Genomic DNA, 24,250 nt, shown 5'->3' with positions numbered 1-24,250 from the left:
CTTGTTCTCTGTCTCTTTCTCTGTGTGTGTGTGTGAACTGAAACAAATAACAAAACAAACACACAAGTAATTATTTCCATCACAAACTGGGTATATTTAATCTCCCACAATTCACCACGAGCGGCTGTGAAGCCCGTGACGTATGATGGTGTCCTAGGGAGGGGATGGGAAGAAAGTGCTAAGCATCCAATGCACAGGGATCAGGCAGAATTTTCTCTGTAACTTGCAGGTAAATATCTTTAAATGCTCTCTGCTTTCGGTCACTTAGCTTAAGCGATGGCCAGCACTTGGTTAGCTGTTAAACTTCTTGTTTACGTTTCACGGAAGACTGTGTCCACTGTCGGCAGGAAACAGCCTGGTGTTGCTAGCTAACGTATGAGCTAAATTGCTAAGCTACCGAAGCTATGTATATCCAATAGCAAGTGATAGTGGTAGCCGACTCAGCTAGCCAGTGAATTGTTTGTATGTGGATCGCAAACCAGCATCACGAAAAGAAAAAAAAAAATAATAATACACGTTTGTTGGCTTTATAACTGACGTGACGTCTAATAACCATGGCACAGACAATTGATACACCAACTAGCTAGCTGGTGTCTGAAATCTGTTGCTAGCAGGTAACTAGCTAGCAACATGCTTTTTGATAGGAGGAATGCCATGGCTAAAGATGGGTTACATGATGAAATGGTAACGCCAGGTCGGTAATGAAGCAGCGGTTTGCGAGCACAGCTGAAGATATCTGCCTAACGACGTCGGTATGGTGAAATTGAAGTTGATGCATTGTCAGTGTAGTTGGGTAGCACTTGGTGTTGTGACAGGCCACTCGATGTTAGTGCAAACATAAGCTATATGTTGAGGACGAAAAAATAGTAATTGACGCCGTGTTTGTATGATATCGCCCGTCTGCTGCGAACACGGTTACCTGATGAACGAGCCAGCTATTTTCATTTTTTTAATTATTATTATTATTTAAATTAACTAACACTAGAGCTAAGTTTAACTGCCGCTGTCGCGTGACTTTCTTTTCTTGTCATTGAAACAGAAAGTTCCAGAGTCCGGTGTGGTGGTTTCTCTTTGCAGTGCCTTACGTGTTCAAATAACATGTACCGTTTATTGTTTTTTCATTATAATGACCGTCAGACAGAGAAAATCAGCTTCTAATGCGATCGCAATTATTTTGTGCTGGCATTCGCTATGGTCAAACCCCCATTTCATGCATGACAGTCGAGAGCAGATGATTGACTTTAGGTGCGGGCTTGCGAATCGTGGAAATAGATATTAAATATCATGACAAACAATACCTACAATTTTCCTTTAGAACAGTTGCTGTGAAGATACTGTCGTGATTTGTGATTTTTTATTTTTATTTATATATATATATATATTTTTTAAGTGTGTAAGTAAGGCTTGAAATATATATGGTCCATGCTACACTCCATTTTGGCTAGACAAGCCCCTATGAAAGGCTTCTTTGAAGCTGGCCAAATAGAAGAAAGGGGAAATCATGATATCTAAATTATAATCAAAAATTAAATTACTCCTTGTCTCTCAAGTTCTCCCTCTTGATCACCTCTTTTTTGTAGTTTGTGAAGGTGCAAGTGCAGTCCTCCTCATTGAGGTAAGAGAGGCGGCCGGGACCCGGGACCATGAGTGAGAATGGCCCTCATACGGAGGCGCCCATGTATTTTGAGGTGGAGGTGGATCCACTGGAGCGGGATGAGGAAGAAGAAGAGGACAAGATCCACTATGACAAAGATGATGATCTGATTGCTGAACCCTCATCATCGTCCGGACGGGTATATGACCGCACCACAGTGCTCATTGAGCAGGATCCCATCCGGCTGGACGAGGAGGGAGAAGAGGATGTTCAGTGTGGAGGGGATGAAGATGGGGTCACCTTCTTAACTGAAGGGGAAGGGGATGGAGATGAGGAAGAGGGCTCTCTGGCCTTCATGACTGACCCGGACAGCATGTCACAGGGTTATGTGCACCACACCATTTCACCAGACCAGATCCAGTTCATAATCAATCCAGGCTCCACTCCCATGCCACGCAACATTGAGGGGGCCACTCTCACCCTGCACTCTGAGTGCCCAGAGACCAAGCAGAGAGAGGTAGGTCCAAATGTGCACCTGTTCTCAGTATCTAAAAACTGTCATCGTACACACACTGCTGCAAAATACTAACTGAACGTGCATGTCCATATTTGGTTATCAGTGCTTTGTGAGTGCTCTTTGTTAAGTGCCAGTTAAGTGTGCTCAAAATTGATATTTCCCATAGGCTTGAGCAACCAGAATGATATGGTACTTTGCAGTGGTGAGCAATACAGGCAAAAACTTTATCACATTATTTTTAGAAATTTGGATGGTAACAGTACATATTATGATACAGGATTTTTTGATTGAACTTGGGAATGAAAGAAACTTGGGAAAATACCTGTTTTGCCTGCAAATGCTGGCACTTAATTAAGTCTGCAGGTACCAATAAATTTGTCTGTATTCAGGTGATGTCGGTATTTATCTTAAGTAAATCATCAGCTTGAAGAAACTGGGGGTTAACAGGAGAAAAAAACACTCTCCTGTCACGTGTTATGACGCACATAGAGAAATCCCACCCAACTGGATAACAGTTTTGTCACTAGTGACATTGATTAGAGTCATAGTAGTGGCACAATTTCTTGCAATTTTAATGCTCAACCGCAGTAGAAAAAGTCAATTTTATACTAATACACAATTCATTTTCATACTGCCATACATATTACTGAGTATGAGACAGAGACATTGCCCCTCAGAAGATTTATATAGAATACATACTCTCTTAAGCACTAAATGAAAAGATATGTAAATAGCCACCGTAGCAGTAATAGCACTCCTCTTATCCCTAACTTTAAATAATGTCGACAGTAGGTTAATTCTTATTATTCAAAAAGGCTTATATTCATATCGAGGACAAGATATCTTTTGTATGCCTAGTTTTTACAAGGGTGTCTGAAAGGTGCAGAGTAAACTCGAGTGAGTGTATGTGAAGGAATGAACAGGGAGCTGCTTTTTAGCCTGAAGGCGTTATGCTTCCATTAAAATAATTCTCACATCCCAGTTAGCACTTACTGCACACAGGGGGAGATCTCTGAGGAGTTCTTTGATTTTGGCCAGTCCTTGTTGTGTTTTAAACTGGATTTTTTTTTTTGAGTCAGTGGCTCACAGACTTGGAGATTGTAAATACGATAAGACGCTCGAAGGCCTTCCAAAACAATCTTCCTTAGAAGCTAGGGGCCTAGTGGCTCTCTAGGTCCAGACTCAGCCAAAAGTTACACCCTCAGTGCACCAGAGTTCAGCTTATATTTGTAGTTGGTGTTGCCCTGTTGTCACCATGTTTTTGGCCAGTGCTAGACATGCTCTGTTGTGTTGTAGGTGCTCCACTGGAATCCATCCAACTTATTCCATCATGCTTCTACATTTTATTAGAGATAGAGGAAAAACTGGAGCCAGAGATTCAGTATTACTGACTGAGTTATTGTTCACTCAGATCCACGGGCTTTTGCTCTCTATGTTGTTGATATGCTCCACTTTGCTCACTTTTTTGTCTAGTGTTTAGTCTGCAGTTATTGTTATGGTTTGAAACAACCTTCCCAACAAAAACATTAACACTGATTATTTTCAACTTTTACTAGTAATTTTTTGCAAATGCAGTAGGGGAGAGTGGGGTAAATAGTGCCAATTTTTACTTAAAGTGCCTTTAAAGCGAGGGGATTACAGTAATGCCTCCAACTAAAATATGCACATATAGTTTAGGATGTTGTGCATCCCTGGGAACTATCACTTTGGATCTTACATAAACTGTTTGAGAAATATAGCTTTCGAAAAAAAGTGGTTTTGTGGCACAACTTGCCCCCGGTGCGGGGTAAATTGTGCTATTAGAGAGAATACACTGGGGTAAATTGTGCCATTGATAATTGAAGTAAAACAGATCATTTTAACCTCACAAATGATAATGCTATATAAAAGCAAAACAAATTCAATACAAAATTATTTATTTAACATTTATTTATTATTTTAACAAGATCACAGGCCACTTTTCTATAACAAGGCCTAGCACCACATGAACAAATACCCAGAACAAAATAAAAATTCCAAAATGAGCACCTGCAAATCATCTTCATCTGAATCTGAATAGTTTTAGTGATCAAAGGTAAGAAGACAATGTACAATAACAATAAAATACAATAAAGTAATATATAGTATATAATCACAAGTTGTTCCACTGGCACAACTTACCCAAGGCCCTTTGGCACAATTTACCCCAAGCCCACCATTTTGAAAAAAATGCATCCCCCAGCTGTTTTGAGCTAACATCATGCTAACTGTATAGACTCATGGTGTAGCTTATTAAAGTACTAAAACCTGTGTGAACTGTTTTCAAAGTTTTCTATAATTGTTCAAACACAGCAATCAAAAAACCTTGATCATGGAAATTTTACTTTGGAGGGCAAAAAAATGTTTTTTGAACTTAAATGTGCTTTCCTCTCAAGCCATGTGTCTCCCTTCTTTGCAGGATGAGTGAAAAGGATGCCTCTTCAAAAATATGTGGTCACATGACCAACTTCTTCTATGGTTTTCTAGATAACAGGGGTGGCACTACTTGCCCCTTGGCACAAATTACCCCACTCTCCCCTATAGATGTTTCAGAGCAGCAGCTGGTAGAAACTCAAAATGAGACTTTTCAAACTCACAGTTGTCTTGATTCACACACAGTCGATATGGATTGTGTCTTGTACCTATCTTAATTAGTCCAGACTAGTGTTGCAAAGGGGTGGAAAGTTTCCCAGAAAGTTTCCGAAAATTCCTGTGGGAATTTTCGCTCTGGAATATTGGAAATTTTCAGAAGATTTTTGCTGTCACTTTTTTTCAATTTTTCCGAAAATTCCCGGGAAAATTCGGCTTTGGAATTTTGGGAATGTTCGTTTTTTTTCTTGTCATCAATTTGAATGAGGTTTTTAAAAAGTTTCCATGGAAATTTAAGCTTTTAAGAAATTAAGAAATTTCGTTTTTGTTGTTGTTAACTTAAGATGAATGGGGCAAAAATAAACAATCAATAAATCTCCTGAACTCAGGACTCACCTCTAACCCAAAGGCCACAATGCCAGCATACCGTAAAATCATCATCGCCATACCCATGTGTGTGAAATAAATCTTAAATATAAAACTTAAATATAAACAGTCAACTTTGCATTTTGGTGGAAACAAATATGTTGCATGATTCAATGCAAATTCAACTGTCCACCATGATTCACATATGCAATTAATTTCGAGCACATTTGATCATCATCAATCAGTAGCCTATACTCCACTAGGCTGCAGCACTTCCACTGAGACAGACGATCATCACATCAGCATCATGATTCAATTTCCTGCATTTCTATGCATTTTAATGGGTAGTTTGAACCACTTCATATGCACACCTTAACAATAGTACTGCACACAGTCCTATGCCTGAATTAATAGCCTAGACCTCTTATTAGCGCTGTATAACTGCTAGTCGTTGTATTAATATCCTACAACAGAACAAACAGTATTATTATAAAGAGAAAATTTGTTGCACACGGGTGATACCATGAATATCTTAATGTAGGATATTTACATAAAACGCCCTGGATCAGGTTAATTTCATTTGAACAACAGATTTCCCGAGCATTTATATGGGCTACGCAAACTTCAATCCACATGATAAGAATTAATCCACAGACCACCAAAGTAACGTTTGACTGTTTAATTAAATCAACTTAAAATTACTCTGGCACGGTTGGAGGGGGTGTGCTCCAGTACGGTACGGGCGCTCATGCAGGAGCACATGCACGGTCACGCACGCAGCGCGCGAACGTTGATATGACGTAAATCATGCCGTCCTCCTGCTTCCGCAAAATCCTCCTGCTTCCGGCAGACCTGACCGGGTGGCCACGCCCACCGTGCGGTGCTGGCCGGCACCGAGCAGGCATCGCTCCCCCAAAATTTCACAATTGCCCCTTTTCCACCAAAAAACACTTGGTGTTAGTTCGGAGCTGGTGCTAGAGCCAGTGCTTAACTGGTGCCAACAAAGAACCGGTTTGCTTTTCCACCGGCCAACAGCCAAGCGGAGCCAAGTCAGAGCCACGTCATTATGTCATCGTAAAATGTGATCACGTGGGTGTGCAAGACGCTCGCTTGGAATCACAACAACAAACATGGACGACCCACCGTAGCGATGCAAATACTGCTCGTATGTTTACAAGCCTACATTGCGGTCCAGAGGCGAAAAACGCAATTATTGCCGGCTACCCGTCGTATTCGTGGTCGGAACAAACTGTGAGTATGTTTAGATTTAGTATGTAAGTCCGCCCACCAATGACGCGGTGGGCCGCGTCATCGGTTCTTTCTCTGGCTCCTGTTTAGCCCCTGCTCGGAGTCGGTGCTTGCCTAGCACCAGTTTGGCACCAGTTTGGCACCAGTTTGGCCCCAGCTTGGGCGGTGGAAAACCAAAAAACTGGTGCTAAGTCAGGCACCGGCTCCGAACCAGCCCTGGTGGAAAAGGGGTAAATGTTTCCAGCCAGGGGAGCTCATGTCACCACCAGGGGAGCTCCCCTTTGCTCCCCCTTATTTCACACACTGGTTATGCCAATATTCACGACAGTTTGACTCAGCTAGGGAAAATTCCCGAAAATTCCCTGGAAATTCATTATAATGTAACATGTTTGCATGCATATCTGCTTATAACAAACCAAAATGTTTATTATGTATATATGTATATGACCAGGTGAATGCACTGAATATAAATTCCCCCCAAATTCCCGTTTATTCCCGTTTATTCCCATTAATTCCCATTAATTTCCAAAAATTCCCATAGAAATTTTCCAACTTTGAAAATTCCGGGAATTTTGCAACACTAGTCCAGACTAACGTAATGTTAGCTGGTTCAAATTGTCTCACTAATCCTCATCCAGTTAACTCGGTTCCTCAAACATAGGCAGCAGATTAATTTATCAAGCTTGAATGTTGTTATCTTTAATAACTAAATTGCATGGCACCATGGCTTTAAGAGACATCGCTTTTTAACTTCTGCTTAGCAAAAGTTAATAGCTGAACACATTCCTAATCTGAAAACATTTCTTAACTACAACTCATTATTAAATTTAATTAAGTAATACTAACTGAAATTGTTAACAAAATTGATTTAATTGAGCCTAAAAGGAACTGATTGAATGAATTTATATGTATGCCATTTGTTCTCATTATGTCTAGATATGTCTTAGTGTTATGAGTGTTTAAATGACAAATTTCCATCAAAGGGAAATTGTAACACACTACATTATCTCATTCTCAATGCATCCAATAACAGTCAGACACTTGAAACTGTTAAAGCTCGTTTTATCTGTTTCAGTCTAGCTGATAAGCCAAGCTAATTTTTTTTAACTATAGGCTACTTGACAAAATTTTAAGCATGTTTCAAAGAGCAGAAAACCCCAGGCTCATGCAAAATTTAACTGGTTAACTCAGGTAACCTCCTCTTTGCATCAGGGTGTTCTTTGTACAAACCCTAAAGCTGTTTGCTGTGTGTGGGGAGATCAGTCACTGGAGGGTTCAAATATCAATTTTAATTTATTTGAACAGAGCGCAGTCTGTGTTGCTTGCTGCACAGGACCATGGATAACTATGGTGCACATTAAAAATGTTTCCATAGAATTCTATGGCTGAGATCACCCTAAATCTCCCATCTTGCACACATCATGCTGCTTTTTGTGAGGCTTTTCCATGTGATTTAACAAATTTCTCACATTACTGTTGCAGAAACAGTTATGGGTGGCTAAAATTGCTTAGTTCTGTATTTGCGTCACATCATTTTGTTTTTAATTGATAGATTACTGCAATTAATTTTACAAATCATGCCTCATATAAGCTGAAGTTGTTTAGTTCCTTCACAATGAGCAGTGGCTGTGAATAGAGACAAATCATGTAAATTACACACAAAATTACTATCATTTGTCACTTGCATCCTAAATAACCGGTTAAGCATTTCGGTTCAACCCAATTACACTGTCATTATGGGAAACTAACATCAAGGAGTGTGATTAATTGTGCATTATTAGTGCTGGCCACAGTGGTTGTAGATGCCTTGGAGTGGCCTGACACACAGTGAACTCGCTCTAAGGTTTCTTGCATAAACTTTGAATGTGTACTGGAGTGATCTTTTACTCAATGCATGTGGGAAGCCAAGGCAAACCCTACCCACTTACACTGATTGAAGTGATGGTGAAGAGTCATGATGGTGTGGGAGATGGATACAGCACTTGGATAACATGCTGTGTTAGGCTTCCCACTGGGTTTGCATGGGTTTTAGTTGAACAACCGATCTCCACCGCATCTTTAGGTTAAAAATGAATTAGAATTAGCCCACCCATCAGTCAGATCAGTGCTTCTCATACCTAGTTCACACTACACGATTGTAGCCCTGATTTTCCACTAGCTGACAATTTTTGAAGCTTGCTTACAAAAAACACTTAGCAAATTCGCTCAGAACTCGGAAATTGGTGCTGGACCACTTTGTGTGAACAAAGTCAAGAGACTCGCCGATGCATCGCTGACTCATCCCAGATATCTAGCACGTAAGTATCTGGATCTGTCAGTGCCTAGCTACCAATGAGAATACGAGACACAGGGCCCCTCCTCTGTCATCCGTAGCAGCTCCTTGAGTTTGCATGGGTGGGCAAAATTATACAGTTTCTATCAGAATACACTGGCAAACACACAAGCTTTTCAGTATTTGTAAGCTTGTCATCCTTGCCAAATCACAGTATGAGCAAGCAGCTACCTTCAGTACATTTTCATTGCAAAAATCTTTTTTTTTTTTTTTTGTCTCCAACTGTCTCTGCAGAACAGACAATCCTTGCTGCCTGCATATCCCAATTCAATCTAATTCTCTCACCCACTCATTTACCTTGTCACTTCTTGTGTGTTTTTGTGAATAAATGTGGTTTGGAGACGAGACACACTCGTTTGGGATCCCTCCTGGTGAAAGATCTTGAAATGTGTGACCCTCCCCAACCCTCCCCTGGTAGCCTGTTAGTATGTATTGTGCAAACCACAACGTCAAGATTTCTGATCACATGATAGCAAGTTTTCTAGTGTGAACAGTACAGAGACTTGCCGAGTTTGACAGTCATGTAGTGTGAACTTGGCATCAGTGAGACTCTCATAGGCCTTAAAAAAGTGTAATTAATCAACCTGATATCAGTTTCATATGAACGGCTAAGCAAATTTGCCGACTTCATGGTGTGACTGAAAATGGCACCAGATGTCAACCATCAATTTGAAAATAACCATAGCCTGGATTTGGCTTGCTTACGCCATTGTGTCTGTGTGTGTGTGCTTTGAAATGATGAATTGTTGCATAAGCATTATTGCAGGCTTTTGACTGATACAGTGTCATTTTAATGGAGTCAGGGTCAAACATGCAGAGAGTCGTGTCTGTGGAACTTGATTTCAGAAAATAAGTGTACCTCCTGTTATAACTCAGTACGTAAGAGGATCAGTACCATAAGTTACAGGAATAACACTGGCTGTGAAAGGAGATTCCCTTTGTTGGAGGGGCCAACGCAGAGCGTCCTCCCAGCTTTGTGCCCTGACAATGCAGGATAGCATTTTTCTAAGAAGAGGGGACTGCTTTTATTTGCATGGCCCCAGGGCCTTTTGTACAAGAACAGAGCGTATGACTGCCATGCCGCAGTTGAGCTTGGTGCTGTGAAACAGAATTGGCTGGATGTATTGCATGGGGGTTAGAATCACCGCTGTGATGTGCTCAACCGCTCTGTATGCTGACGGGTGGCTGAGTCATTGAGTTCAAGTTCCTTCTGAAAGGTCACAGTGACTCAGGCTGTTGCCCAATGTGTGGAGAGGCTTGCTATTGCTCAGTCGAACTCAGACACAGTTTACTCTCTCCTCATTTTTATGAAATACTGTGCAAAAAGCTTGCTTGGCTGATTGTAAAGATAACATTAGATTTCTCTTAAACAGCCATACCAGTGATTTTGAATGTTTACTACAGTTTACTCACATTTTACATCGCAACGACCCATTTTGCAAATCATGCGGGGGCACTACAGATTTCTCAACATACAATCAGAATCCCTTAACTCCCAAATTAGAATTTTTGGTTGGAACACCCACCTTATAATGTTCTGCTTTTGAGGCTAACAACAGGGTATCCGCGGGGTCTTGAAAAGTATTAAAAGGTGATAAATCAATTTTGGGAAAATTAAGACCCTTAAAAAGTATTAAAAAGTCTTATCACGACTTTATTAAGTCTTAAATTTTGAAAGTATTTTTTTCTGAATTAGCTGTCCAAGAGTTTGAGTCCCAAAAACACCGTAAAAGTGCGTGAATTTATTCATTTTTATTAAAAAACAAAGATGAACAGGTACATAAAAAACTAGACTATTGTGGGTGTGTTTGTAAATTGTCTCTGAGAGCGGCAGAGCGAGCGGGCGGGTGGAAATTCAGCAGCACAAAGTACACTCTGGCGCTCCCAGTGCATATTACGAACGCACCGAAATGTTACATGAAGCCCCATGAAAATGGAAGAGAAGGCTGGTCTTTAGTCTTTATCACAAACTAAAACTGTTAAAAATATCACTGATGTAAATAATTACAGCTTGAAGTGGCCGTGAGGTATTAAAAAATATTGAGATGGTCTTGAAAAAGTCTTAAAAAGGTATTAAAATTAACTTCAAGATTCCTGCATATACCCTGAACAAAGTCATAGCCATTTATAAACCACGCAACTAATAATTTGCTGTATAGAGCAAACATTTCACTGGGGTAGTTTCAGGAGACTCAAATTATCAAAATCCAAAAACTGCTGAAAACTGACGACAATGTCTTTACTACGGTGATGTAAGAGTGGTTTTTATATTGCAGCATTATGAATCGAATCCAATGGCTGGATATCGGCTAGGAAAAAATTATATTGGAGCTCTAAAATACAAGTTTAGATTATCAGAAATATGAAGTATATACATTTTGTATATATGCTAAACATGCAAAATCCTTTGGTCCTTTCAGTGATGGTTTAACGGTCACAAAGGTTTCATTTTCAGCTTTTTGTTATGCTAAGCATTGTCTGTGTAAACTTGAATCACCATGAATCACAAACTTAAATCAGTCTCTCTCTCCTGTATCAGGTGAAGCGTTACCAGTGCATGTTCGAGGGCTGCACACGGACCTATAGCACTGCGGGCAACCTGCGGACACACCAGAAGACACACCGGGGCGAGTACACGTTTGTGTGCAATCAGCAGGGCTGCGGAAAGGCCTTCCTCACCTCCTACAGCCTCAAGATCCACGTGCGCGTCCACACTAAGGAGAAACCCTTCGAATGTGACGTGCAGGGTTGTGAGAAAGCCTTCAACACTCTTTACAGGTTAGTCTACACACATTTTTTTTTTCCCTATGGTGCTGATGCTACAGTCTTGTATTAGAGGGTAGATTCAGGTCAGGTCAGACTGAGAAAATCTGTCTGTTGTTCAAGTAAGTGAGGAGGAGTGTTTAATTAATTAATAAACAGACATAAAAGTTCTCTTATAGTCTGAGATAGAAGACATTAGCTGTGTCCCAATTCAGGGTCTGCATCCTTCGAAGTCTGCATTTGAAGGCCAGTTACGTCACAACACTGCGCGAAGGCCTGTCCCAATTCATCCAAAGCCGAAGGATCCTTCAAATGCGCACTTCAAATGCAGCCTCCTTTTCAGCCGTTGGTAGTCGATTCGGAGGCTGCACCGCGACTATCCTTCTCGGCCTCCCGTATCCCAAAATGCTTTGCGTGCTGCTGCTCAGTCAGAGAAAAGTTCAGATTTCACATTATAAATATTCGTTTTTTACTCATTTGAACATCCAACGCCATATATGTTAAACCAAAACCCCTGTTCTGTCTTGTCTGACAGAAAGAAACGTTATATTTCGGTCTCCGGAGTTTGTTGTCATGGAAACGGCGGTAACGGCGGTTATGCAACCAGGAAATACTCCAAAGGCTAGACCGTCCCATTTCGTTGCCGTTAGTTGACGGGGGAGGATGCTTCGGTTGAAGTCCGGGTCCTCCGAAGGACCCGGACTTCGGAGGACCCGGACTTCGAAGGATGCAGACCCTGAATTGGGACACAGCTATTGAGTATGTTTACATGCACACCATATTCCAATACGGGTCAGTATTCTGGTTAAGGTAATATTCCGAATAAGGTGTTCACTACAGCAACTGTAATATTCCATTTACATGTTACTTGGCATATTCCCGTGTTTCGGAGTATTCCACACTCTTAAGTAATGCAACACTCAACCTGCGGGAGGCAGCAATGCCCCTATAGACGTCTGGTCTGCCGGAAATACAGAAGAAGAAGGAGAAGAAGAAGAAATCTTTTTTTTTTTTTTTTTTTTCTGTGTTTTCTCCCATCGATATACTGCATGATATTTAAGTCTTTCATTAGCTGAAGGCAGACTGCAGTCTCCTTCTCACTCCAAAAATGCTGGCTCTTGCTGCTGCTCGCCATGTTGTTCTCCCCGTTTGCAGTAACCATAAAAACAAAGACACCCTATGATTCCTTGCGAATTGAGCATGCCCACAGCATGCACTGAATATTCCGGTATGGGGCATTTTCCCATTAAGGTGTTTACATGGCACAATATTCTGGTTAAAACAGGCATATGCCAGGGGTCTTCTTCGGAATATTCTCCAACCGGAATATGACCTTAATCGGGTTCGGTACGTGTTTACATGACTCATGCGCAACCGGAATATTGAGGATATTCCGAATAATACAGGACTATGGTGTGCATGTAAGCGTGGTTAATAATATAAGGCAGTATTTCCATATATAGGTGTATATTTTGAACTGCTGATGGATGCTAAATCAATGATTATGATTTTTCCATAGTTAAAAATCAAAAGTAGGTCAATGCAATTGGATATTTTTTAGTGTCTTACTTTAGTTTGCCTTTATATAATCAGATTGATTTGACAGCCACTCCTCCAGACCATTCCAGTCCCTTTGCTGTGCTGCTGTCATTATCCAATGTGTGGCAGTTTTCAAACTAGTGGGGTAGGCAGAGCGGAACTGAAACCGGGGACACTGTCACCATTTAACTATGAATCTTGGCACTTGAGTTGTGATGTTTGACACAACTTCTAAAAAAAAAAAAAAATGCTTTCATAATTTGAAAAAAGTCCATCCATCTACTGCACTCTAAGACTTGTCTGACATCTCAGCCTGGTCTCTTTTGCAGAGAGAATAAAAAAATATTAACTGTCTAAAATTGCTAACATTTACCCTGAGCAAATATGTGGTTAGGAACATTAACACCAGAACATAGAAACAATGCCAACTGCCTGCTCTTGCCTTGATTGAGAGCCAGGGCCAGTGTGTGTGTGGAATGGTACAAACACTTCCTTTGAATTAACAGCTATTACAGCCAAATGGTAAAAGTAAATATTTTCATAAAAGCTAATGTCCAATTGGCAAGTTTTTTTTTTTTTTAACTGGAGTACAATGACAGAGATTCAGTAATTAAATCATTCATTTTAGATCTGTTCTAAAGATGCCAGCTATTAGCCCTATCCTAATAAGATTATGAAGGGGGCTTGTGCATCAGTGCAAGTGCCTCTGCCAAGTTTTTTATCCTCTTTGTCAGTCAAGATTGTGTCTTTAATTAACAGGTTAAGGGTGTGATTTCCATTGTTCAGTTGTCTTCTTGCCAGACATAGCTTAAATATATAAAGGGCAATTAAATAATAAATGATAATTCAATTCAACTAACATCTGACATTTAGCTTGTGTTTATTTTCTCCGTTTATATTTGGCTGTGAACTGGCGAGATCTGTAACAGAGCACTTTGATTGGTGTCAGTTCAGTTGCTATGACAACCTGCCTTGGGCTTGGTGGAGCGGTGCCACTGCCATCAAGTCCCTGTCAGATGCTTTTACTCAGGGCAGCCACACCACACAGGGGTGGCTTCCCTTTTTAATATCATTATTCTCCTTTCACCTCTTCTCTGCCACCATGACACCCAGTCTCTGCTTATAATACCACCATGGAGATATGCCATGACTCTGTTGTTTCTAAATTATAGACCTCCTGCTGTCCTGTTTTCTTTATGGAGTTGTCACATTTCTTAGTTTATTTAGGATCTTGGCTGTGCTATCTGAATGTGGATGTCTTTGGAACACGATGGCATGTGTTTTTAAGGCAGTGAGAAATTAAGTGTAAGCTGAAATCACCAGTTAGCATGTAACCACACTGTGCTTGGTTTGTTTCTCTCTCTGTCATCCTCCCCTTGTGGTTTAATGAAACACTTGTTTGTCTCCGCAGACTAAAAGCACACCAGAGACTTCACACAGGCAAGACATTCAACTGTGAATCGGAGGGATGCACAAAGTACTTTACGACACTCAGTGACCTGAGGAAGCACATTCGCACACACACTGGGGAGAAGCCATTTCGGTGAGTGATGCCATCATCACACTGCTCTGAGCTTTCACTAGGATGCACTGGGAGATGTCCTCATTAGATAGAAGACACAGTGTTATCAATAGCCATCATCAGACAAGGTTTTTTGTCTATTGTAATGATTGATAATCCACAGAGATTCTAGTGAATTGAAGTTAACAAATCTGAGTTTTTTTTTGTTCGTTTTTGTTTTGTTCTTTTGTTTTTGTTTGGTTTTTTTTTTTGGGGGGGGGGGGGATTTATTTTTTGTGTGGGGGGGAATTAAGGTGGTACTGGTTCTTCACACTCACAAATTGTCATTATGGGAGATATACGTTGGTTGTATAAAGGGTCAGATTAGCAGGAATATGCACAGCACATTTTCTATGCTTTTTATTGCATTTGATGGTAGTCTTTATATAGCTAATAATAAAAACTAGTGTCTACATGACTTTGACTGTATTAGCATCTATATTCATCTACCGTGATGGGTTTCTGACATGATTTGTTCCATCTCTTCCTGAAGGTGTGACCATGATGGCTGTGGCAAAGCATTTGCTGCAAGTCATCACCTAAAAACACACGTACGGACACATACAGGTATGTGTTTGTGTTGTTTTATTTAATCTACAGATAACCAGGGAACTTGACTGAGCTTTTTTTGCCACTGCTGCTGGACTGAAGCAGTAGTGGCAGTGCTTTGCTCAAGGGCACTTTGTTTAATGTTGACGGGGAAGGCTGTGTTCTCCACATGTGCCATCTGCAGACCAGATAACAGTTACTGACTCCTTTTTAAGTTGGCTATTCTTTGTTTTCAACATGGGAAATTCTCTCAGATCTGATCGCTGTATTGATGTTTGGAACCTTGTAGGCGCCTGACTGACAGACCTATTTATTTCCACAATTTGTTTTAATGCTGTGCCAGGGCAAGAGAACAGAGTCTTGCTCTTGTTGCATTTCATCAATTCCAATAGAGCCACCTATTGGGACAGCAAAAGTGAAACTTGGTGTAAAAACTGCTTGAATGAATTTGCCATCAATCAGTCAGATAAGCAGTGAACATGAATACAGTGCCCCCACTCTCATGTCAGTTTCACCTAGCACACTGCACTGAAAATTTGCAAGGAATTTTAATAAATCTTAAACAGAGGTTGAAGTGTATTTAAAACAAATGTAAATACATCAGGTGTGCCATCTGTTTGTCTAGTTGAGTGACTTTTGCAGATTTTACTCCAGTTCCATGGTATTGGTAGATTATGGTTCATTTGTAATAAAGGGATACAATATTGTAGTTTATTACTGACTATATTTTTCAGATTTTCAAATAAAATTGTCACATGTTTTCTGTCAGCATTGTTGAAGTTTGTGTTTTTAACAAATTGTATTTGTTATCTTCAGACCGAAGAAATATTTTGGGTGAAATCCAAATACCAAATGAAGAAATTTGCTCAAGAGAAACATTTTTTTTTTCATTTTGAGAAACACATCAGTAATACCACAACAGTTGTGGGATAGGGCCAGGTTAATAACTGTCTCAGTCATGGCCTGTTTTGCTTACAGTTATTGCACAAAGATGTCACAATTACCCAATTTTTTTAAGGATGCCACCTTTACACGTTCATTAATAGCCTTTTCATGTAATTGCCAAATGTATTGGTAGTTAAATTGATACTCTAGCAGTGGAACCTTAGCCTCTCACTTTCATTGAGTTTCTTCATTTCACTCCCTCTGCTCTTTCCATAGGGGAGAAGCCATTCAACTGCCCCAGTGACGGATGTGAAAAGACATTCAGCAGCCAGTACAGTCTGAAGAGTCACATCCGGGGCCATGACAAGGGCCAGCCCTTCAGTGTCACCCTCACCCACCCGCTCTCCGAAGTAAGTTACAGCGCTCTGTTTTGTTGTTGTTTACACAGCAACATTACCTAATGAGCCCCATAATATTCACTGCCGTAAATTTGTTTTTCAAATGTGCTATGCTCCAGGATAACAATAATGTACCTTGTGATGGTGTTGAGTATTTATGGAATGAATAATGAAAAAGAGCCAGGTTCTGACGTAACCTGTAGTGGTAATTTGCTACTCCCTTGATTCAAATGATACAGAACCACACGTTTCAGTTCCTGAAAGGTGAGTGGAGCTTTTACAGGGTGTTCAGGTCAAAATCTGCAAATGTGTGAGATGGAATGAATTTAAGTTTTTGCTAAGGGTGCACATTAGCAAGTCAGCAGGTAGAGCACTGTAGGCTGTGCACAATTTACACCTCTAAAATTGAGAAGATGACAGTGTAGACTTGGAGAACCTACAAGAATGAGGTACTTCAGGGCTCTGGCTCTTTGGTCATTTTATGATCTTTTTGAAACTCTAACATGCATGTCCTGTTAACTTAAATTGCATAGATGCCAGCTGACAGTGTGGCGGCTGTGTGTGATGGTTGTATGAAATCAAATGGATTTTCAACTGACATAAGGGTGAACTGCATACATTACCAGAATTTTCATTTTTGTTTTCAGCAAAGTCAGTTCTACTTCATTGGTATATGTGGCACTGTTTTTTTTTTTTTTGTTTTTTTGTTTTTTTTTCTGATTTGGCACCCTTAACCTGTTTGCATGATTCAGCACTTGTCCCATAGCAGTAGCAGATTAAATTTGGGCCTATTCATCTCTAATTACAGGATGCAAATCACTCGCTGTGCCTCAGTGACTTAAGCCTCATTTCTACAGACTCAGAGCTTCGAGAGAACATCCATAATGTAAGTCTGGCTTTTACTTCAGCACTGTCAAGTAGAAATTTTATTGAAGATGAAGATGGTTTGTCTGATATGGTTTAGATAGACAAGTTGTTTTTTTTTTTTTTTTTTTATTAATAGGCAGCTAATGTAGCTTAAGCTTAATTGTCATTTTATGTCATCCAAAATAGTAAGACCATAGAGAGCCATAACATAAGTTTATTGTTGTGTGAATGTTTAGTTTAATGCTTTGCTAATTGCAATTGTATTCCAGGCACAGAATTTGGACCTGAACAATGTGACCCCTGTGAAAATCTTCGAACTCATGTTCCAGAGTCCTGAAAATAGTGTCAGTCAAGATGACACCCATCCCAACGGCAAGTACTTTTCACAATTTTCATCTTAAATTGGGTTTACCATTCTATGTTATTGACTGGTTTCATTTCCTTCTTCAGAGAGCCTTGCCGAAACTTTCAACCTGGAGACCTCTGCCCAACCAGGAGCGACTGATTCCTCGCCTCTTCTCTCCTTCTCTCTCAATCCTACCTCCTCCTCCTGTACCCACACATCCAAGGACTTGGAGACTCCCTCACAGCTCAGCCAGACCTCCTCCTCTCAGACTTCCACCCCCTCTTCTGTCAGCGCAACTGTGAGCTCCACCCAGCCAGCCCCCTTTGTGCACCTAACAGTCCCCCAGCAGGCACCTGACATGCCTGCTCAGGCTCCAGTCCAAGCTGCAAACCATGTTACCCCCCAGCACTACGTGGCACTGCCACCCACATTCCTACAGCCAGATGGCACTACCCAGACCACTCCTTTAGCACCACCCATTGTCTCTGTTCCTCCTCCGGTGGTTCCAGCACTGAACTCAACAGTGCCAGGTACTACTGCTGTTTCTGTTGTTGCAGCCACTACTACAGATGCTCTGCCGGCTGTGGCTCAACCTGTGCCTTTGGCCACCAACCCTGCCCCCATGCCTGGTCCTGGTCTGGCTCCCACCCCTGCCACCATTACCATAGCCCCCACCCAGAATCTGCTGCAGCCCAGCTTGGTCATGTCTGACCAGAACCTGCAGTGGATTCTCAGCAGTGCTGCGAACACCCAGCAGAACCCAGAACAAGCGGTGAGTAGAGCTCCAGCTCCTTAGTGTAGGTTGTACAGATGACTCTTGAAAACACATTGCAAGCACATTGAATTACACAACAGATTTATTTATATGTTCATACTAGAGGAGGTAGAACTCTGCTCTTTCTGTACTCTACCTGGTAATTAGTAATATTAACCTGCTGAATGAGACCTGTGGCACTTGTTGAATGTAAATAATGACTTGGTAAAAAAAACAAAACCAGCAGGGCTGTTGCTCCTGATGGCAGGGTTGAGAGCCACTATGCATGAGTGTTATCCAAAGCTATCACACACTTAACTGTAATACTGGTAGCCAAGGATACAAAGATGCAGTCAGCATAGGCTGTGCACTTGGCAATAAGACTAGGAGGTTAGTGTGTTTCATCAGTAAAACAGTAATGTTAGCTAGGCTAATAATTTACCTTGGTTGTAAGTCAGGCATTCACAAAATTTGAAACTTCAAGGACCTTAATATAATCATTATCATTTTGTAATATAACACTTTTACCTCACATCACTGTAAACTTGGTATTTATTGCCTGTCATCAGTGAGAGGGGGAATGATTATGTGATCTCCACACATTTTAGGTTTCAGATGTTGGGGTGTAAATATCAAAGATATTTCATCTGAAGTGGCAGCTCAGATCAAGTGCTTTAAGATTAAATGTGTAACACCCAGATAATCTTCCCAACCATTAGACCTGGCCTAGATTGTGGTGGGATACCACACCCTCACACAGTAACCATCTAGTGGTTCCCTGGCCTTAATGCTTGATGTAACCTATCCTTAATGTTTGTTCACAGCAACAGCAAGGAACTCCAAAAGTTGAAAAGGTTTTCTTTACCACTGCAATACCAGTGGGAGGAAATGCAGGTAAGTGAATTTGCAGCATATTTATTCCACTTCATGTTGTAGACATTGTCTGAGAACATGAATTTAAGTTGTAAATATTTCTTGCCCACTAACAGATAACCTAGCATGATAGTGTAAATCAAAAGACTGGAGTTATACCCAGCTAGATCTAAGATACCATTATGTACCAGTACGAGGAGTGAAGGGTGGAAAAGGTCAAATGAAAGGGGTGGGCATATGGGCCCCTGTCTGCCAAACCAGTATACCACTAAAACCAGCAGTGTATGCTATCAAAAGAAGATACTTAAACAGTAGTACAATAAACACAGACTATAGTTAAAGTAAAAAAAAAAAAGTAGTAGTTTGATTCCTCTTCAGTCTAGGCTGGAGAACGACCAAAAGAGTGCAGCTGTAGTTGGCCTCATAAGTTAGTTGTGCTCTTCATTAGGCAGCATCTCAGGAAGAGCAGGAAGCTTGAAATCCATTTACCCTGCATTTAGTAAAGAGGCCTATCTCACTTTTATTTTGTTCGTAATGGAACTTATTTATTGTGCCTACTAAGCAGTTAATAAATTGTCATAGTTTGTTTTCAAGTGGATACAGACTTTTTCATCTTGAAAATGTTTGCATTTCCATTTACTTTTGATCTGCCTGATTGGCCAGCTGGAAAGGATCATCAACTGAGCCAATTGACCGCGTCTATGTTTTTTCTAATCATTTTCTCTATTCCAGGCAACTCTGTGCAGCAGATTGGCCTCAGCCTGCCGGTCATCATCATCAAACAGGAGGAATCCTGCCAGTGTCAGTGTGCCTGCAGGGACTCTGCAAAAGACAAGAGCTCAAAGAGCAACACTTCCACAGTTTCAGTCGTAGCACCGCAGCAACCTCCAGAGCCCCCGCCACCCCCACTGCCGCAGCCCTCAGAGCCTCCACAACACCCAGCCACCTCATCTTCCTCATGCTGCCTCCCTGAGTCTGCCTCCAAGGCAAGTGAGGTCAGACTGGAGATCCCCTCTTCCTCTTCAGCTCAGACTTTCTCCACAGTGGTGAGCAGCTCGGCTACCAACCCTTCTCCATCGGATGGATTAGCCAACATGGATGTCTCCGATTTCCTCTCCCTACAGAGCCCTGAGACGGCCGCCAACATTGAGGCTCTGCTGCTTGTTGCTGACGACTTCAACATGGCCACTGATTGCAACAGCAATGGCAATCCTTAGAGGAGCTGCCGGCCTAGCATCATGTGCGTGTCTGTTTCACCTATTCCTCCATGGGCATTGATCCCCCTTCCCACATCTCAAGTGATTCTCCTCAGCAAGGACCTCTTCTGTGATCCTGTGTACCTTGTGCATAGCCACCTTGTACCTGCAGTGCATTCTGTTCTGTGTGGCATTGTGCAACATTAGAGGTCCTCATCTAATCGTCGACTGAGTGTCTGCAGTAGTGAAGTTTTTAGAAGCAGCATTATTTTGCATATCATTTGAGGTTTATCGAGGTTATATTACTATTAAATGCAGGGAAAAAGCAATTGATCCACTTAGTAACCCAAGTATATGAATCTGAATTGGCTTTAAATGAAACAAGTCAGTGTTTTCCAAGCACTGATACTGAACGTTTTCATTTACCTGGCTTGAAGGTCATATGTGAGCAAGAAAACAAAACTTGAGTTGTCTGTATATCCTTGTACTGTACTAAAGGTCCTAACAAATATTTATAGCTGGTATGCAACTGACCAGAATGCACTGTATGTTAGAGGAATTTGGTATAGTTTTATGAAATATCGTTCCTAGCTGAAATTAGAGGGTGTTGGCTGCCCATTCCCTTGTTTTGCCTTCATACAATGCCAAGATATGAAGTGATTTCTTCAGTGTTTTGTTCTAGTTAGACTAGCATACTCCAGAAAATGTGATTTCTTAGTTGTTTTGTTATTTCTTTTATTGACACATTTATTTACTAATTGAGAAAAGAACCTGTGATCAATTCTGCTCGCCTTTTTAAATGAAAAGTCAACACATCAATAAGTTGCCTATAACTTAAATATTTAATTTGTACATGTTAATTTATTTAAATGTTTGATCCTTTCATTATACTGATATTAGTTTTCTTCAAGCTAGCTGAAAAAAAAATCGTTGTAATTATTAATTTATTTCATTTACTTCAGCATATTTTTAGTACAGTTGTTTTTATTATGTTACTGATTTTCTTTCCTCCTAAGAACCTAATGGGTATTGCTAAAAGCAAGAGTCATAAACGAGGCATCTCCAGTAGCCTGCACAGTAAAGCAAATAATCCTTTGGTATCTACTTGTTTGCAAAATTGTCCACAATGAAACAGTAAGGAACTGCTGTCAACATCCCATTTTTGTAGGATTATGACCCACTCAGGGATGCATTAAGTCATAACTGATCCTTTATTCACTGATTTGTCACTCTTCAGACATGCATTTCCTTGCCAGATGCCCCGTACTTGCAGTAGCCCTATTTTTTGCTGCACTCTTCCCTGCTTATTGCACACTAACTAACTTGTTCAGTGAATAATCTGATGACTTGTTAGCTGAGGTGCGGCACTACTACAGACTTTATTTGTACACGACTGCTGTAAAGTAGTGTTTAAAAAAAAAAAAAAAAAAAAAAAACTAATTGTGTGTCCTGGCGACAGTGTAAATATAGTACATTTAGTAGTGTAAACATCTTTGGAAAACTTGTAGATTGTTCTAGAATTTGTATTTTTGTATAGAATTTTGAATTACCTAGTCTCAGAGGTGAGCCGTATGCCCTCTTTTCCTTGCATTCTTCCCCAAGCAGGCGGTCACGTTTTATGCAGAAGAGTTTGATTTTTTTCTTTGCCATGTTTAGTTGAATAGTTCTACAAGCTTATGGGCCTCTGTACAGTCCACATAGTAACATTTAATATACACAACACATAGCCTCCTGCTCAGAGAATAATAATATAACAGTATTGTTTCACATGGGACACAATGCAATGATTATAACAGGAGAGAAGGCATTATGCCCTATACATATATAAATATATATATAATTTGTAGAGCTACTTGGCCTTACAACACGATAACTCGCTGTTTTATGAGCCTCCTTGCCTTGACAGCCTCTGCCTCAGACTTGCCATTCACATGCCCCCATACACAGCCATCATCATCAAGTCTCAGTCAAACCTGCTTGCAGCAATTCACAGGCAAAGACAGAAGAAGGCAAAGACATTGGCAAGACACAAAAGTCTAGTGTTTGTGTGGAGCTGTACTGTGTGCCTGCAGTTGTATTTTTTTTTTTTTTTTTTTTTTTGTGGGAACATCTTTAATGGTTATGTAGCATTTCTGAATAATACAGTCATCTTTATTCGGTTGCAGATAATGTGATTTTTACAGTTTACTGTTAGGTTACATTGTGTTGTATCAAAGCAAAATCACATTCGGTTTATTGAATATCCTACCATCATGTCAGGCAAGTTGTTTTTGCCATAATTTCCATAAGTGGAGGTTCCCCTTCTGTGTCATAAAGTGTCATGAAGCCAGTGGGCAGACATTTTCTAAGAAGGCTCCATTCACACATTTCCTCCAACCAGTTCCTGATACCTTATAAATTGTCTTTAACATCTAAACCTAGCTTCATTTGAATACAATGATGAGACTTCTGCACATTTACAGTTTGCTTTCTACCTGTATTTCCCCTAGTTCAGTCACAGGTTGAATTAACGAGTCACACTCATACTGCCGTTATTGTATTCATCAATTCCATGCATATTTAGGAAAATAACTATGCAATTTTTGAGTGTGGCATTCCTTAATTATAAACAACTGACTCCAGGACAAGAAAAATACTGTCCCCATCATGAAGTATGCCAGTCTGCCACAAACTAATTTGCAACACTCCATACAAAAGGCAACTGGTTGCAAAAGTTGCTTTTCTCCAGTGCGTACATATTAAGCATGCTTTTTAATGTTCAGCTCCAGTGCATTGCATTTGATTGATCTTGTTTGGAGTGGGGTGAATCTGTGCTTTGCAGTGTGTCTTTATCGAGTGCTTTCCCATGAATGTTGAACCATGATATATTCCTTTTACATGCTGTTTTGCCTCTGAGATAACTAACTGGTTTTAAACCAACTGGATTTGCTTGGAAGGAGAACTTGGTTATTGAATGATTCTGTTTTAAGAATTGTTTGGGTCAAATGTTAGCAGCATTTTTAATTTATGGATAAAAATGACATTTTCATTTGGTCTTATGCTCCATTTTACTGAAGTCATCTCATTCTTTCACATTTAATTGTCACAGCTGACACACAGGCAGTTTGACCCATCTTGACCAATCGAATTCACACTGTTTAAAATGAATCACTGGTTTAGCCTTTCCGTGTATGAGTATGACAGAGCTGCCGATATTTGTGTAATCACTAAGGAACTGCTTTTCAAATTGGAGGCCCAGGTTTTGTCGGTCTGCAAAGTTTACCTGAACTGGTAAGACCTCAGCAAATCACTGATGGTGACATTTGTTTGGAAGCAGGATGTTTCAGAAGACAGGCCATTGCAAACTGCATAGCAGCAAGAGAGTATTGGAAATCTGTACATAGGGAGACGCTGAAATTCTGCTTTCTCCAACATTTTCCAAAAAGGGTAATATGAAATGGAACAGTATGCTTCCAAAGGAATGTCTTAAACACCCAAAGAGTGAGGAATTGTTAAGGATTTGTATTTTTAAAAGAATGTATAATGTGAAAAATGTTTGCTTATGCTTGTTTTGTATAAAGTAATATTGTATTATGATAAATAACTTTTTGAATTGAGAGCAATATAATACTAATAAAACCTTATCCTTATCACTGAAGTGCACAGTTTGCTGAAAATCAATGGAATTCATTTAATTCAACATGTTTAAAAAAAATAAAAAATAAAAACTTGTGTTCCACCTCTGGTCACTTCTCCACTGGCAACGACACATTCTGGAGAGTTTTCCTCTGTGGGACATAAGGATGGTGATTTTTTTTCCAGAGTTTTAACAGATAACAAAAGCATTGCAGGACAGATGAACGTACCACCAGGACA

The 24,250-nt window shown here is 40.4% G+C and overlaps 1 protein-coding gene across 2 annotated transcripts; it reads left to right on the top strand.

Moving 5' to 3' along the window:
* The first annotated feature begins 85 nt into the window (after positions 1-85).
* On the top strand, positions 86-24,032 carry mtf1 (metal-regulatory transcription factor 1). 2 transcript variants are annotated; one of them, XM_030072288.1, is made up of 11 exons: positions 86-229; positions 1,581-2,111; positions 11,204-11,442; positions 14,378-14,509; positions 15,021-15,094; positions 16,238-16,371; positions 17,168-17,245; positions 17,496-17,598; positions 17,677-18,344; positions 19,151-19,220; positions 19,932-24,032. In XM_030072288.1, exons 2-11 carry the CDS (start codon positions 1,644-1,646, stop codon positions 20,414-20,416), a joined length of 2,451 nt encoding a protein of 816 aa, XP_029928148.1. In that variant the 5' UTR covers positions 86-229; positions 1,581-1,643; the 3' UTR covers positions 20,417-24,032. The 2 variants fall into 2 exon arrangements, with proteins under 2 accessions (XP_029928148.1, XP_029928149.1); XM_030072289.1 differs by lacking the exon at positions 86-229 and adding an exon at positions 571-752.
* The last annotated feature ends 218 nt before the right edge of the window (positions 24,033-24,250 follow it).

The sequence above is a fragment of the Myripristis murdjan genome, chromosome 16 (genome assembly GCF_902150065.1).
Source record: "Myripristis murdjan chromosome 16, fMyrMur1.1, whole genome shotgun sequence".
Classification (NCBI taxonomy): Eukaryota; Metazoa; Chordata; class Actinopteri; order Holocentriformes; family Holocentridae; genus Myripristis; species Myripristis murdjan.
This window is presented reverse-complemented; position numbering and strand designations above follow the sequence as displayed.